The 16,831-nt window shown below is 43.2% G+C and overlaps 1 protein-coding gene and 1 long non-coding RNA gene across 15 annotated transcripts in view; one reads left to right on the top strand and one right to left on the bottom strand.

Annotated features, from left to right (window-relative positions):
* Positions 1-16,831, top strand: part of IQSEC1 (IQ motif and Sec7 domain ArfGEF 1) — a 342,853-nt gene that overhangs the window by 189,561 nt on the left and 136,461 nt on the right. The window contains exon 1 of one of the 14 annotated variants that reach the window (XM_038186155.2): positions 1,451-2,068. The exons of 11 other annotated variants lie outside the window; for them this stretch is intronic. In XM_038186155.2, the coding sequence (XP_038042083.1) occupies positions 1,986-2,068 (83 nt within the window). In that variant the 5' untranslated portion in view covers positions 1,451-1,985. Of the gene's footprint in view, positions 1-1,450; positions 2,069-13,373; positions 13,886-16,831 lie in introns of those variants that run through there. 2 more of the 14 variants (XM_072044603.1, XM_005011369.6) reach the window with 2 other exon arrangements.
* Positions 4,547-14,701, bottom strand: LOC106014498 (uncharacterized). The gene is made up of 3 exons (XR_011812622.1): positions 14,372-14,701; positions 9,771-10,005; positions 4,547-8,381 (listed from the first exon to the last, which is right to left on the bottom strand). It is a non-coding gene; the product is annotated as an uncharacterized lncRNA (long non-coding RNA).

Raw genomic sequence — 16,831 nt, 5'->3', positions numbered from 1 at the left:
CCACCTCCCATCCTATACTGTACAATATGTTCTGAGGGAAATGCCAGGCAGTGCAACGTGAACATTTTTGAATGTTGTTGTCCAGCCATAATACACCTATTGCTTTACTCCTCTAAAGAAACTGTCAATTCTTACTTGAATATATTCATAACTTCACTTCAAGTAAACTTGCTCAAATCTGTTTTCTAAAATGCTGCAAGGCATTTCTGTAACTGAATAGTGACAATGAGTAAAACCAGAAACCTAAAGGATCCCTAAATATAGCTTATTATCCAGGCACTTGGGGAGTTAGATATGCCTATGCTGAGCACAGTCTCAAGTTAAGGACTAGGAGTTTGGCTTGCTTTATATTTTTAAGCAGTGTTAAAATGTTAAAACAAGAAAATGGTTTGAATGCTAGAATCTTTGTTTTTAAATGTGTCTTTGGATTCTGACCTTGTTTTTTGTTATTTCTGTGGATTTCTTAATCTCCTGTATTCTTCTGGTACTTTTGCAAGCTATATTCTGAATATTTCCTATTGGTGATTTTCAAAAACTCACCAGAATGAGAAATACCCAAACTGTAATTTCTGGAAAAGTAAATTGGTCAGCAAAGTGGATGTAAGAACCAGCCAGTCTCCAGTAGGGCACTTGTGGTTTGTTTTGTTTTTAAAAACAACCAAAATGTTTTCTCCAGTGCCAGTAAGGTTTCCTGCTAAAGGGCAGTTCTGCAGCACCACCTCGGGTTAACTCTTGCTTTGAGTATCCTGGGAGACCGGGCGAACTCCTGAAAAGTAAATTGCGCTTCGGTGTAAGAGGAGAAAGAAGGAAAAAAAAAAAAAAAAAAAAAAAAAGTGGGTGAGTTGGATCACTGTCTTTTATGAAAGATAGAAACTAAATTTAGACCCCTGTGTTTCCTGAGTAAAGGTGGCCTGCTTTCCACACGCCGAGCCCAGGCTTCCCCCAGAAGATGCTGCTCATCTTGCCGCGTCCCTCGGAGCCGCTGAGGGCTCGGGGTTCCTGGCGGGGTGCAGGGGGCTTTGGGCTCGCCCTACAGCCGGGCCCCCCAAGCTGCCCTTCTGCATCGTTGCGGGGTGCCAGGGCCCCACAGGCTGCGGGCACCCCCTGCACCCACGGCCCCGCCGCCCCCCCGCGCAGAGCTGGCGGCGCCCGGCCCCCGCTGGCGGAGCGTGTCGGGAAGGAGATGAGATGAAATGAGATGAGATGAGATGAGCGTAATTTGGTTGGCGAGCGGGGAGGGTCTGCGCTGCTGCTGCTCCGGCGGTTGGGTGGCTGGGATTTCTCTTTCTTTTTTTTTTTTTCCCCTGTCATAAGGAGCCCACGGTTTCCATAGGTGCTGGCAGACAATGGAGCTGGTGTGATTTGCACGGGAGGAGCTGATTAACAGAGTTGTGTGCTGCTTTATTTAACAACAACAAAAAAAAAAAAAAAAAGGAGGAGGGGGGTGCGGGGAAGGACTGCCGTTCCTGTGTGATGGGATCATAGCACTACTGGGGTTATAGGCAGTTGTTGTTAGATCTGATTGAGATAATTGCTTGTGTTTTCCCAAGTTCTGCAAGCTCTCAGGATGCTTTCCAAAGGTCCTTCAGAAACCTTAACCGGAATATACACACGTTGTTTGCCCAGAGGGCTATTAGAATGGCCTAAAATAGCCAAAAGGAGAAGTGGGATTTCTGTGTAATAACAGCTATCCCAGTAGCATTGGAGACTTTGGGAAAGACAAACTGCCATCAGGATCAAAAGCCTATGTGAATTTGTAGCCTTTGTGCGACTGCCTCTTTGTATTAAAGTAGGATACTGCAACTGTGCAGGTGCCGTGCCATGTGCACGACTAGCTGCATGCATTGGTAGCAATTAGGAACACTTATGCTGCAGCAATAAGGAGAGGAGTGTTGGATTGGATTTGAGTCATTCAAATCATAACAAAAAGAAGTCTTGTGTTGTTAAAATCTAGCTGCAGACTACAGTTGCTGCAGTACAAGTATATGAAAATGCTGAAGCTAAAGGCCTTCTGCTTGGATTACTGGCAGTTTTTGTGTCTCCAGCCTCTTCATGGTTTCTATAAAAGGTAAGAGAACATTAACTCTGAAATTCTTTTCGGAACTGGGTGGCTGCACACGATGCCACCAGTGCTTTTACTTGCTGTTCTACTCTACTGCTGAAAGGCAAATATGCACGGGAAAAGGGAGTGGTAGAGAATTAATGAGAACTTGTGACAAAGATTGTAAAGCTGCTTTTTTATTGCATCAATTATCAGCCACTTTTGTCTCTGCGTGCAGATGTGAAAGGTGGTGATGCTGTTTGGTTTTAACGTTTGCTTTAAGTCAAATCATCCCAGCTAAGACTCAATTAATACTTTATTCTCTGGTATTTTATCCTTAGGCACAGACGCCTGTGCTGTGTAGTTTACAGACTGTAAATAGTACTAAGAGATTAATTGAAATGTCATGGAAATTTATGTAATGCATAGATAATTTATTTTATTTTTTTCTTCACGGAGGTATTTAGTAGTATAATAGTTTATCTTTGGTTTCCCTCGTGGCGCACAGCGTGCATCGCAGTCATTCAGAGCAGTGGGCACTTCACTTAGGCAGGTCTGACGTACGGCTTAAATGATTGATGGTGAATAGTGATCATAAAGAATAGGACGGGGTGTCAGATGCATTGAGCTTGCCTATTTAATGGAACAGCAAAATAAGCAATTCCATTTAACGTGTCCCTGAACTTACCCTAATGCTTTTTAATCCAAACTTCTGTTTTCTTGCTCTTAATTTACGCTAGCAACCAATGGGACTTATGTGTATCTGAATTTTCTGGGGAAAAGTGGAGATCATTTCATTGTTAACAAAAACCATGCAATTTAAAACAGGATTCTGTTCTTGTTATGTACACTTTCTGGTCTGACTGTCTATTGTCAGCCTACAGAAAGTGCTTTGTACTAAATGCTAATTGCAGTTGAATTTTTCATGCAGTGACTGAAGGCTGGCAAAGGAACTGTTCCAATCTTTTTCAAGGTTTAAGGGGTGCCCCCCACTTTCTGGCATTGAGTAATACAGGACCCTCATCTGTGACCATTGGCTAGTGAAGTTTCAAAAGATAGCTTTATTGCCTTGCAGTTTTTCACAGGTTTCCTTTCGAAGTCAGAAAACTTCCAACCTATTCCTAGCCCCTCGCAGTACCTTCCTTGCTGAGAATCCGTATAAAATAACAGAAATACAGCCAGACTGTTTTGATGCGAGCAAATACAACTGGACTAAAGGTTTATGTCCTGAATTCCTGGCAGCCTCCCAGCTTTGTTGCCAATGAATTACCCTGGAGTTGTTCTGCATCTCCTAATGGAAACCTCGGCAATACCTAAGGACTTTCCATTTACTTCCTTCCAGACAGTTAATTTGTTTGTCATCGAAACCTAGATGTGCTTAAGCCCTCCTCCTGGAGTATTTGTATGAACAGAAGTAAAAGGAGGTTAAGCACTTAAATATCAGGTGGAAGTACTTCACTCTCAGCATTCTGAGAAAAGGAGAATTGAAGGGAAGTTGCAGTTTTGTCATATTATAAGCAAAATAATTTCTTGCTTGGAGCAGAGTGGCAAATGAACATGAATAGCAAATGGTCCAGAATGAATAACAAAACTAAATGCAAGGAAGATAAGACATAAAAGAAAAAGTATCTTTTTTGACACTTACTTTTAGTTACTTTTTATTAGTATTTGCAGGTTGTTTAAAACGCTCTTGGAAAAGAGCCAAGGTGCTGTGGGGAGAAATGTTGTGTGTGTCTCTATATGTTTTTAATTTTATGTATGAAATAAGGTAACCAAAACTGGACTTGAGTAACGTTTCCATCATACGAGTCATTATGAAATCTTAGTGTTTGCAGTAGGGCTATTGTCTGCCCTCCGTTATACCCTGTTCATGCCAGCAAATGGAGGCAGGAGCATAGTTGCGACGTCCTGGTACACCGCTCCCTTGTGCTGCTGTTGCTGGCAGCCAGCTGTGGCTCTGGGTGGAGAGGTGCAGTTGCAGGCGGTGAGGAAATAGTGCCAACCCCCTGAGCCTTCCCCCTGTGCACGTGGCACCGTGACAGCGCAGGACCTCTTGGGGTAGGCCCGGGAGGCTGTGGTGGAGCTGCTGTCGGGGCTGTGTGATCCTGATGCTGTGGGGTGGCTCGGGCCCGCTCAGCCCAGCGCCCTCACACACTCACCCTGAGCGAGCCGTACGTGACAAGAAATGTGACTGCTTTCTATTTCCAGCTGTGGGCTGCCTGAGCCTGGTGTGACTTTTGGTTTCAGTTGGAGCTGATGATGAAAACTACAGTAAATGTTTCTGGTCAGCTCAGAAGTTCCATGGCTGGCTGCTGTATTCAGAACTCAAATTGTGTTTTTCAGACATTGTTACTCAGGGAAGTCTTATGGGGTCATGTCTGTGGCCTGACCTGGACAACTGTCATTTATGCTATAATTTTTGTGGTTTTAAGTTATAATTTTTGTCTTGTGCTGGGAGCTGCTTGCACAGACCTTTGCATCTCTGTTGATATTCATGGAGTCAAAGGGAGGTCCACGCAGGGCCTGTTTGGTCCTGCATTGTGCTGAGAGGTGTGGCAGGATGGGGCTGGCTCCTCATGCTGCTGTCTGGCACTTGTTTCTTCCTCAGACCCTTGGGAGCGGGACTGCTGAGAGGCTGAGGCTGGCAGTGGTGGAGCTCCATCCCTACTGCCCCGAGCTGTGGGGCTGGGAACAGGAGAGGGGCACGGGGCAAGTCACCCTCCCTGCCTGTATTGTAGTGCCTGGCAGGGTATCACAAGAAAGCAGTGGTTCTGGATGATGGGAAGGAGTGAAAACAGGATAATTTTTGCCTTCTGAGGTACCAGTTTTTGAACATAAGTTTATGAAGCGAAAGTTAAGTTCCAGAACTCTCTACCAAGCTGTGCGTGTGACAGTCCCAAAGAGAAACTCGGCTAAGGGCTTACACCCAGCCTGGAGCTACTGTACAGTTTTCAGTCCTTTGTGAGAACTGATTCAGTGATGTATATTTTCTCAGCACAGAAAGGGAAAGGGAGAAATAGAACAAAATAAACCAACTGTGCTTTTAGTCTATTTCATAAGTTCAGCTGCAACTCCAGTGGCCAGGCCTTTGCCCATCACGTGCACGTTCACAAAACGAAGTTACTGCCAGGTAATGGTGCCTCCAGTAACGTACATAAACTAACAGTCTGCTTTTATCTAAGTTGGGGCAGATTATATGGAGAAAACTGTGGGTGTTGGGGTAAAACCTGGTTCAAAAAGTGTTTGATCATTCATCTGTGGAAATCCAATTTCAGCTCCGTGTTGCCTTTAGCACTGGGTGCGTTTTGGTCTGTGCCATAACCCCTTGGTTAATTGCTGGTGTTCAGTGCCCTTTGAATACAAATACTGAAAGTGTAGAGATGAATTTCTATAATAGATTAAAGTGTAAGATGAGCAAATCACTGTAGGGTTTCTGTGGGATTTTGAGGATGAATGTCTCATGCTTGCTCAGTGGATTATTATAAAACCATGTGACTTCAGGTTTAACATGCAAAAGTGAAGATTTTCTTTAGCCAGTGGGTGCATCGTGCTGTGCTTCTGCCAGCTGGTGTGTAATAGCCCAAGCGAGAAATTGTTACCATTAGCATTGCATTAAAGATAAAGCACAAAGTGAGAAAATTTGTTCCTGGTGGTGAAGAAGATTATAATCTGTACTTTGGGAGGGGGATTCTTCCTCCCAGAATTTTTTCTTTTTGCTAAGACAAGAGTGTTTAAAAAGAAAAAGTGCTAAATTTGTAAAGGTTACTTTACTGGAAACTGGTTGCCTGACAAACAGCACAGTTTTTAAATGAGAACTTTTCAATTTTCTACTTCTCATTTTTCATTTTGCTTTTATAATTTTGGTTTCTCCAAAAGAGGCATGAGTCCCTTAGAGAACAGTCAGGCGTTTCTAGCAGGCCTCTTATTCCAGCCACCCCAACGGAACAAGATAAGTGAGCGATGACAGGTTTTCTGAGGCGGGGATTAACTGACATTGTTTCTGCCAGCCTCCAGTTGGGACTGGCAATTCCAGCGTTGTGATTAAGGATGGATTGAATCATGTGCTTAAGCCTATCTCCAAGCAAGAACAGGTCTATATTTTGGTATATGATTCAGTCCTGCTAGGATGTTTCAGTGGTGATTATAAATGAAAATGCTTTCATAAATCTCCTTGATAGGAGCAGCCTATTACTGCTGTGCTAGAACGTCACCAAGTCCCTGACTCACAGAGGCTACTTAAAGCCCCTCTAAATTGCACTCTGCGGGACACCGGCAGCTCTCTGCTCGTCCTCTTTCCCACTCTGTTATCCAAGACAAATTTGTAGCATTTGAAACCATTACATGAATTGCCAGTCCTAATTTAGATGCAGTTTCAAAGATGGCACATGTGCTTTAAAGGATCTATGTCAGGATTGTCTTCAAGGTTAACTCTTTGTTTAAAAAAAGAGTGCTTTGATAGTCTTTGTGCCTCGTCTCTGGTGTTGACAGTGTGGACTCCGCTTCTGTGATTAGGTGGGGTGGCTACGGATGTGCCAGACAAGGTGCTTGCTAACCGGCAAGGAGCAGCGCTGCTTCCTTTAAGCAAAACACAGCCTCAAAAAGAGATGCAAAGGTCTCAGTTGTCATGTTACTACAAAGTTAAAGGGGTGTCTATTTTTAAATCCATTACTTAAAAATGGATTAATAAAGGGGGAAGAGGTCATTATACAGCATATTGTAATCCTCCAGCCCTGGAAGCAGGAGCTGTATGATAGTTACAAATCTCAGTAACAGTGAGTCAGGGGAAAAAAAATCTTTGGGTTCTGGTCCATGAGAGCAGGGAACTTCTTTTGCTCACATGGTGATGTCAGCTGGTTTGCTCTCCTTCTGGCGCTCACTTAAATTGTGAGCTCCTTTGCGATCTGAACTGAACAAAACAATAGCAAAGTGGGTGGGAGAAATAACGACAGCTTTGTCTTGAACTTGCATTTGGACTTCACCATATATGTTGTTAGAAACAAATAGTTTGCTTCCACTTGACAGTGACTTCATCCAGAGCAGGGCTGAGTCATAATGCCTATAGTACAGCTCTCCCAGGAGGTTCACGCTGGCAAAGTTTATGCAATTGCGGAGCAGCTGAGAGCATAAAATTCTCTCCTTCTCCTTCCCTCTCCCCCCTCCCCCCCAAGATCCACCATCCTCTTAAAGTACAGCCAGCAAACAGTGCAGACTGCAATATTCCCATATTCAGTATAAAAGTGATTGAGGAAAACCTCAACTAAATATATAAGGTAAGAAAATGGCTTAAAAGCAATCAGAGGATTTGTCTGCACTCAGGGAACTAGTGATTTCAATTTGATAACTGAAAACACCCAAAATAGCTGTTAGTCTGATTAAAGCCTTCATTGTAATGTAATTCACGCTACTGTGTATCTGAGTGTTCATAAAAGCGTTGAAATGCTCTGTTTTTATGCCTTCAGTTCATACTTCTAGTTTTCCTTAACTTTCTGGGATGCTCTTCCTTCCTACCTGGTGGATCTTTAGGGATCCCTTCATTTGCCATGCCCTGATTTCACCAAGGCTTGCTATTGCTGAGCAAAAATCCTGTGCTAGTATAGAGGGCTGTGTGGTGTCTCCTCAGACCGCTGCTGTAACTGATGATCTGGGTTTCAGGCTGGAGGCAGTTCTCTGTATACGTGCCTCTCCTTTTCTGTCTCTTTGCGGTCATCAGTAAGCCGCGTGTCAAGCCTTTCTGAAATGTCTTGCACCCAGGAATCATCTCCGAGTATTCAGGTTCTCCACTGTTCACACTGTGCAGCTTTCAGCCTTTCACAAGCACAGCTTCAAAGACACATGCCAGGTTTTGAGGAACTTCAGTATCTGTGCTGGGGCCCTCGCAGATGTGTAGGTGGTGCTGCCTGCCCTTTAGCTGTACCCCCAGAGAGCAAGTTGTGCGCCAGGCTTTTCTGTCCGTGTCTGGTCTCTACCGTATTTAGATGCAACTGATGGGCAGGCCCTAGGGCAGTCACATTTAAATGGTGCATTTGGCTATGAGCCTACATGGATTGGAAGCTTTCTGAGTTTCCTTTGATAGTCATCCAAGATTAAGTCACAGAAAAGGGCGTCTGGGAGCACGGTGGTGGCTGGAGACACACGAGGAGCCTGTCAGTGACTGCAGCTGGAAGGATGCTGCAGGGGCCTCTTAGAAGCACCACAAACCTGCCAGCTTGTGGGGATGAGAGGGGATGCCCTTTATCAAAATGCCAAAATCACGCTGGCTTTATTCTGCAGAAGGACCGGTATGTGGATGTCACTGCTGTGAGCTCCCAGAAAACGTCGTTTTGCATGCTCTTAGGAATGTCTGAAAAATCAGAATAGGAAGTTAAAAAGGGAAGGAAAGAAAACATGGTGGAGGCTGAGGAAAAAAATGTAGTGAACATAATTTATTTAAACCTCTTCCCCAATTTAATGAACATGTTGACCTGTTACAAGCTAAGGGTTTAAAGATGCCCTAAATTGCCTTAAAAGCCAGACTGCTTTTCATTTTAAAAAGTTAAAACTGTCTATTTGCAAGGCTTCTTTCAATCCTTAATTGGTAATAGCTGCTGTCTAAAGGCAATGTTACCTAAGTTAAAAATAGGTCTGGAACTCTCCTGACAACCAAAAACATGTGTGATGGTTGCTAGCCCCAGCGCTCACAGCTTCTTTTGTTAAATGCCCTATAAATATAATCTACTTACTAGTAGGAACACTGTTAAATTCTGTTTCCTGATCATTTGTCCTGGTAGAAACTTGAGGAAAATAAGTGAATTGCCACCTTCACTCGTGAAGCCTGCAGTATGCCTGTTTCCCTCTTCATGGGAATGTTACACTAACCGAATTTAGGGTGAGCCTGTGCACAGCTGAAGTAGTAAGGTTATCTTGGCTGCAGATATGTCATGCGGAAAGTGATGCACATCCGGAGTGCGTGGCTGTGTCAGAGAGCAGACCAGATAAGGTGTCCTGGGTGCTCCGTTCTTCTGAGCCCCTTCACAGCAACTTCTGCGCCAGGGGCTCGGCGTGCTCAGCTCCCCCTGAGCACTACCTATTGTTCAGGCTTCAGTGCAGAATGGGAATGAATCTCGAGAGGCAGGAGAGCAATAGAATGGGAGCCTCCAAATTCAGCATCCTGGCTATTAATATAATTTGAAAGTAACGTACCACCTACAGCTTCTACAGGAACCTTAGCTCTAGCATTTTTTAATACTTGAAGTGATTTACGTACCTGGTAATATCTTTGCCTGGAGAAGCTTTTTTTTTTTTTTTTTCCAGTGTTTAAAAAAAAAAAATATTGAAATCCTCCAGTTCTCCTTCATTTCTGTCATTTCCCACCCTGCTCAATCCCCCATAATATATATATATATATATATTTATTTATTTATTTACTTATTATTTTCTTTTAAGGAATTTGTGTGCTCTGCTTCACCATATAGGGGAGTGATGGTGGCTCTGGGTTCTTCTTAGCAATAAAAAACGCTGAACGAACCGTATTTCTGATACTAAACCATGTGCTGTGTGCTTGGAAGTGTCCAAGTTGAGGGCTCTGACAAACAACTTCTGTTGAATTCATTTCCAGTATTGTTTTTTTTTTGGTACTTTTTCTTCCAGTTGTTTTGACTCCCCCCCGCTCCAGCCCAGCATTTCTGTGCCCACTCAGAAAGCCAAAAAATGCTTGTCTCAGCTGTCCCAGGTTGTCTTGGTGCAAACTCACCTGCAGCAGCAGTCGCAGCCAGAGCTACAGCCAGCAGGTGGGAGCAGTGGAGAAACAGGCGGTCTTCGTGCTGACTGCAGCAGACAGCCTCAGCCTGGCGGTGAGGCAGGGAGAGCCCCGTGCAGGTGCGTTTTCAGCTGCCTCAACCATTTGCTCAGCTCTCATAAGGGAATGCTGGTAGCACGACATCACCTTTCTCTGAGTTGGCAGTTGTGTCTGAATTAAAGATTTCTTCCTGAAAAGACACAATATTTTTTACAAAGTTGATTGGTTTGCCTGTTATATACACAGTGTAATGCAACTCTGGGACAGCTGGCGTGTCCACTCAGTGCAGAAATGGGGACACAAACCTGGGGCGAAGCCTCGGCAAACATGACATTCTGATGCAGGGGACAGCACTTCATTAATACACCTACTACTATCTCCATTGAAAATAAAACACAATGATGAGTGGGTTTGGAAACGCCGATGTACTGAAGTGGGAAGAAATGTTGGAAGGAGGCAGAGCTCCTTGCAGCTTCCCATTGCAGCTTGGCAGCATGGAGGCAGCTTACAGTGCGTGCACCGTTAGCAGGGCACCACTGTGGGTCTGGCCCCAGCGGTGCTGACGTGGCTGCTGAAAATGAGCGTTGTGCTGTAGATGACTTACAAGCAAGGAAAATTTAGTAAAGGTTTCCAAGGAGTATAATGGAAGAAAAAGAATCCAAGTACATCTGTTTGGGGAGCTCCGCTTCATACAGGGCCTGGTCCCATGCACAGCACAACTGGGTGGATGCAGTGATGTCCTCTGAATGGAATCTGTTGTTTCATTTCAAGGGGAAGAGATAACCAAAGTTTTTATTGCCACACCCAAAGAGGAATAATAAACCAGCCAGGCAGCAACCGTCTCCAAACATCCCTCGTTACCACCCCATAGTCTCTGTGTTGGCTGGGATTACTTGGCCAAGCATGTGAGTGTGGGAGAAGACTGTCACTGGAGTCATTACGATAGATTATGATTGATGTACAAAATGGAAAATCCGTGTCAAAGGCAGATGTGATGCCAAAAGGCCCCTGCGGTGCTGGGGCTCATCTTGACTTGTTATACAGTGAAAGCAAACAAGGCTTCAAAAAAGTGAAATCATTTGATATGCTAATCTGTGTCTTGTTTCAGGCATAGTAATGTCACTGCGAACAAAGGAAAAGAAGGTAAACAGCTAAGACAAAGGGGACATTGTCTTCCTCCTGCTGGAAAAGCTCTATTCCCAAACAAGATTTTTCTTAATAGTAAGAAATAGCTGATGGGACAATTTTGTCTTCAATATCTCGTTACCTCCTTAGCAATCACACTGTGAGGGTGATGTCTTTTGAAAAGGCAGCATATCTTGAAACAGAATTAGCCATGGGCTTTGATTAATTGCCAGTTTGCCTCATCCATGTGTGTACAGCAATCATCAGCTACAGCTGAGAACACCGGCACCTGCAGTTGGTCAAATCAAGCCCACACGAAGCTTTACAGGATGCTGTTAGGCTTAGGCATACCTCAAATATCATTTCAGTGAGAATTCCAGTCTTTTTTTTCTTTATACCTACACCAGAATAAATAGCATTTATGTACATCTGAGATCTGATCATAGACCCAAAATACTGATGTACATCAACTCATAGCACAGTTTGCACAGTATTCAACATTTTCTGTGTGTGTATTATTTTGTATTTGCAGGCTGCCTATCAGCTCTAAATTATTCCAAATTTGGGCCTGCTGTTCCCTGCAGAACGAATGCTTGCTTTGTGGAGAGCTAACTTGATTTGCCTTGGTCGCGTTGGGAATTAGCGAACAAACTCAGCTCATCAGGAGAGGAACTGAAACGCTCCATTTGCTCTTTCATAAAACTGTAGTCTTCCTCCCATGGTAAATGCTGCCGCAATGACTTAAGAGAAAAGGGGAAAAAAAAAAAGGCAAAGAAAAGGAAAAATAAGAAAAGGCAGCATCTCAGTTTTGTCCTATGATGCTATCGCATGTTATTTTAATCCATTTGATCACTGGATATGCATAAATGCTAGAAACATGGATGAAGCAAGTGATTAATACTCTTGTATTTAAAGTCTCTTGTAGATCTCAGTATGACATCCACCTTAATCTATCTTTAGAGACATAAAATACTGTTGCTGCAGATGCTGATAATGTCTAAATATTGCACTTGAATGTGAATCAAGGAATGCATAATATAAGTACACCGATTACACTGATGCCTCAAATACATGCTCAAGTAGAGGTAGGTGACACCAATAAGCATGCTGTTTGCTAGCTTTATACTACACCAAAAATAAACTACTGTTTGTTTAATACTTCATATATAATGGGCTTATTTATGCTAAATCAAGTATTCCAAGTGTACACCATACACAAGTAAGAAATACGGTATCATGGGTGCCCCATCTCTCAAATTCGCATGTTAAGGTGATCAGGAGCATTCAGCTGATCTGCCTGAACTTTCATAGCTTTTTCCATCATTTAAATGGATTCCAATGGTTATGTTAAGAACAGGTCTGTAAGTTTTCTAATGCAATTTTTCTCCATTATGTCTACTGATTTAAAATGTATAATGTGCTGTGGAACTTGTTCTAACTTTTTTTATGAGCTGTCAGTCGCTTATTCCTGGAATCGTTGTCAGAAAATCACTGAAACAGAATCTATTTCAGACTAGTAGTACCAGTCATGAGATCCTAGATAAAATGGTCTTGTACAAAATGGAGTTGTGCAACAGAAAACAGACATTTAATCATAAAAGCATACTGTTCTCCCAAGAAGTAGCATGAACTTAGTTTCTTGCTTAATTAAGTTTTATAATATAAACATTCATTTAATGTCTTTGATCCAGAAGAACCCCTGATAACTGTGCCATTGACCTCTTTGCAGAGAAGAGAGTGTGGTCTAGTGGGCTGAGCTTTAAAGGCTCGCGAAGTTTTAATGTCATAGCAACAACGCTGACATTCTGGGTGGTCTCGGAGAAACCAGGGTAGGATTTCAAGGACTTGTGTTTCAGTTAAAAATAATAACAACAACAAAAATAATAAAACTTCTCTATATAGGGTGATTCTGCGTGTTTGTTGAGGCTTAAATCCTATTCAACGTTTTGGTGATAAATGCAGTGCACTTAAACTAAATCCTTGAAAAATTAAGGGCTAAATTCTCCAGCGTAGTATAAAAAGCAGCAGTGTAAATATTTAATATTCTCCATAAATCCCCATCATCATTGAGAAATTGTGTGTTATGTCATGCATGGGGTTGGGGTTCTTTTTGAGGGGTAAATATTGTCATGAAGACAAAATCCAACCATCACTTAGCTATCTGTGAGGTTTCAGGACAATAAGGGAATTCTGTGAGCAAAGTAAGTTTTGTGGTGTTTTTTAGTCAGATTTTACTGTTTTATTTTTGATGTACTTTATAAGCTAAGTGTCATAGCTGACATTCACTATTGAAAGCCACAGCTTTGTGTTCAAACACAGCCTTAGAAAATGACTCATTACTTCTTTTAGCACTACGAAGTTTATTACAGTACACGAGAAATTTTGCAAACAGCTGGGAGTTTGTTCAGCCTCAGCCATATCATTTAGCGAGTTTGGTAAGCCCTCACAGATCCAGTAAGTGATTTGCTAAGGCCCTCTTACTGGGCTGGGTTTGTTGTTGTTGTTGTTTTTTCAAGTGGAATAAATGAAACCAATTTCTGTAGGTGCTGCATAGGTAGGTTTTTCTTTCTTGACAACTTGGAGCAATATTATATGTGGCTTTCTGAACAGCCTCTAATAATCTTCTCTGGCTTGCAAATAATGTAAACAACAAGTCTTGTAAATCACGAAGAAAGAAGTAACCCGAGACTTCAGATGAGAAAGCTGGCTTCTCTCTGAGTTCATTTGAGTGGAGGTCGGAGGAATCACTTGGAAATCGTGAATCAGTGCTTGGCGGCTGCATGAACCTTGGACTAACTTTTTCGTATGCTGCTAAACTTTCTTGTTCCTTGAGTTACTTGGAATCGTTCTAACTTTGCAAACACTTCAGAGGAGGTCATGAAGGGAGATGGCAGTGCAATGTGGAATCTGATGTGGAAATACTGCATTTCTGTCAGGACGATCAGGTACAGTAAGAGTATTTAAACTTTACTTTCTGGTAAGTGTCTGAAAGCTGCATGCGTTGTCTCTTCCCCTGCTTGTATTCTTTTGCCCTGCATAGTTAACTCTAAGTAGTCTGAGATGCTTGTTTGGGTAGCTTCTTTCTTGTCCTTATACTAAAGCTTTGAAAGGAAAAATACAGGGTTACTGTAATCAGTCTTCAAGGAAAGAGGAGTTTTCATGATTTTGGTCTTGGAAATACCTCTGCCTCATTTGCAAGCAAGCGGAATTTGGAATATGAAAGAAACCTGACTTTCATGAATATTTGCCTATCATCATCTTTTATTCATTGTATCTCCCAAATCCGGAGATTAAGCATGTGTTTAGCATGCTGCAAGCATCATTTGCTTCAGACAGAGGAGAAGGGGGAGAAAAGAAGGCGGGGGCTTTTATGGCAGGATACAACTTTAAGTTTCAAACATCTCTAAGTGAGTGTAGCGCTCGTATCTTACCTGTGTGCATTGTGTGAAAACACAGCCGAACACAGGGAGATGACAGGCTGTGGCTGCCGTGCATCGCCGGTCGCGTTCTTGGAGTGGTTCGCGTTTGACAAGCTGCGTGCTCCCTGCCAAGCACACTGCTGGAGATTCCAGTAGAGTTTATTCCAGGAATGGAGCTATTAAGTGAGACACTTGGTGATTGTGTGTTCTCACAGCAATTTTATGTATTTAAAAATAGCTAGCCATTCTCATGATATAGTTTCTTCATGTTTCGGGGCTATATGATCTGAATGGTGCATTCTGTCATGCAAACTTCCCTTGAGAAATCACGTAATCTAAATAATTACTGCATTTCACACTGCATAATTATTCTGTGCTGAGGAAAGAGGTTAGAGAGCCTGGATTCCTACATGAACGTTCATTACAACCAGAATGATGCTGTGGAGAGCTTTTATCATCAGGATGCTGAAATAAAGCTGAAAAGCCACTTAGTTCCCAGCAGAGAGCAAGTCAATACGGCAGAAACTGGAAATAACCCCTGAGAGAGGATTCAGTTAAAATAAGAAATTTTATTTATGATCTAGCTTTGGAACCAGAAATAGAGGGAAAGTCAGAAATGAACCAAATTCATGCTTAAATACAGAGAAACAGTCATTGCAGCATAGATATTGATCCTGACCTTAGTACTGCTGGAAATTTCTGAGAAAAGTCCAATGCACAGCTCAGGCTATAAAAGCAAGCGTCCCCCACAAGACTGAGCTTCAAAGGTTCCTCGTACTATTTGGGTGTGGCTGTTTTTCTAAAGCTTAATGTGCAGATTGTGCTCACCTATAAACAGCCACATCTCTCTCTTATCAGTGAAATTTACCACTGGTCAGAGTATGCAGGTTGAACATTAGCTTCATAGCTTACAGTAGTTGCTTATTTATAGAGCAGCTCGCTGGCTCTCAGCTAGCATAATGCAAAATAAAGTTGGTTGTTAAAGTGCTGCGAGCATTTTCAGTTTTCAGTTGTTGGTTGTTCTAACACAGCGTATCTTCATTGCAAGCAACATCAATGAATCTGAGAGCATAAAGAAAATATTTCCTTTGTGGAAAAAGATCTCTACCACCTTAATTTGCTTTCCTGTTATCTTTCAGGAATCCTGAGCCTCTCCCTGCATTCTAGGAGGCTGTCACTAACCGTTCTGGCTCATGTCTATATCCACCAAGTATGAGGCTATACCAGTCTTTCTCCCTATCTGCCTCCTCCCATTTCTAGGGAACTGTGAAACCCATGCAGCCCCTGCTGGAGATTTCAGTCAGCTTAGGCACATCTTATTTAGGGTTACAGTGAGCTTGTTTTTTCCCTCTGTGTGCAAGCCGCCCTGGTAAAAGTATTCCTACACGCCCTGGGTGCCACCGCACCAAACAGCAGGGCATTGCCCTGACTACACTGGACCAGTTGTACTTGGGCTTCTAACGAATGTGCAGAGCCTGAATGAGGGGTTTTATGCCTGAGAGAGAAAACAGTCCCACTCAAAAGGAAAACTGTTAGTGCTGGGCTTCAGGGTTGGGCTTGTTTTCATTGGAATCCAACTGCTTTAAAAAATTGACTTAGACTTTGTTGTCTGTTTTAATTAGACCGTGTGCCTTGGGGGAAGAGAGCATCTACATCCATGTGTATGTGTCTAAGTTTACCCTGACTAGATCTTAAAATTGTAGGGTCATGCCTGTCAGCAAGGTGAAACACATGTAGCAGTAGAAGAATTAAGGCACAGAATGCAGCGGTTTGTTTTTTACATGGGGAAGCTTTAAGTCACGTTGTAGTAAGTGTAGGAGAGGGCGGCACAGTGTGATATGGAAAAACACTGCGCTGTCTAGATGTCTTTTTTTTTTTTTTTTTTTTTTTTTCCCTTCTGCAGGGTGTTTGCCTACTCCTGTAGTGAAATTAGAAGAATTGTAAAGATGAAGGGATTTCCTCACTAGCATACCACAGCTGAGCTTGTGCCACTTAACAGGAGACTTCTGTTCTGTCCAAGTGCTCAGCTCCCTGAGCCGCTGGGAGCCTCTGATGCTACCAGGTTATCCCATGGGGCAGGAGAGGCAGTGTGGCTGTGCTTACGGCATGTCATAGGTAGCAGGACAAGCCCTGAGCCCCGGGACAGTGCTCTGCTAGAGCTGGTCCCCAGCTCTCAAGAGGGAGCATTTTCATTCCTGACCAGTTTGCCTGTTTCCACCCCCCGGGATCTGGGCTCCTGATCCTCTTCCCTAAGCCAGGTCTGACCTCCCCTAGGCCAGCAGTGGCTCACACCACACCACGCCATGCCATTTTTTACTCTCCTTGGCTACAGCGGTCACTACCCACACAAGAGGTGTTACGTGTTCCTCCCCAGAAGCACTGCAGGTTGTCGCTGATATTCCCGAGGAAGGGAAGAGCACTGTCTGTCAAGGGGACTGCTCCTGAGCGGGGGGCAGAGCAGTACCGCTGCTG

Source organism: Anas platyrhynchos, chromosome 13 (assembly GCF_047663525.1).
Source record: "Anas platyrhynchos isolate ZD024472 breed Pekin duck chromosome 13, IASCAAS_PekinDuck_T2T, whole genome shotgun sequence".
NCBI classification, from domain to species: domain Eukaryota; kingdom Metazoa; phylum Chordata; class Aves; order Anseriformes; family Anatidae; genus Anas; species Anas platyrhynchos.
The sequence above is the reverse complement of the archived record's forward strand: the minus strand, read 5'-3'. Positions and strand labels throughout refer to the sequence as shown.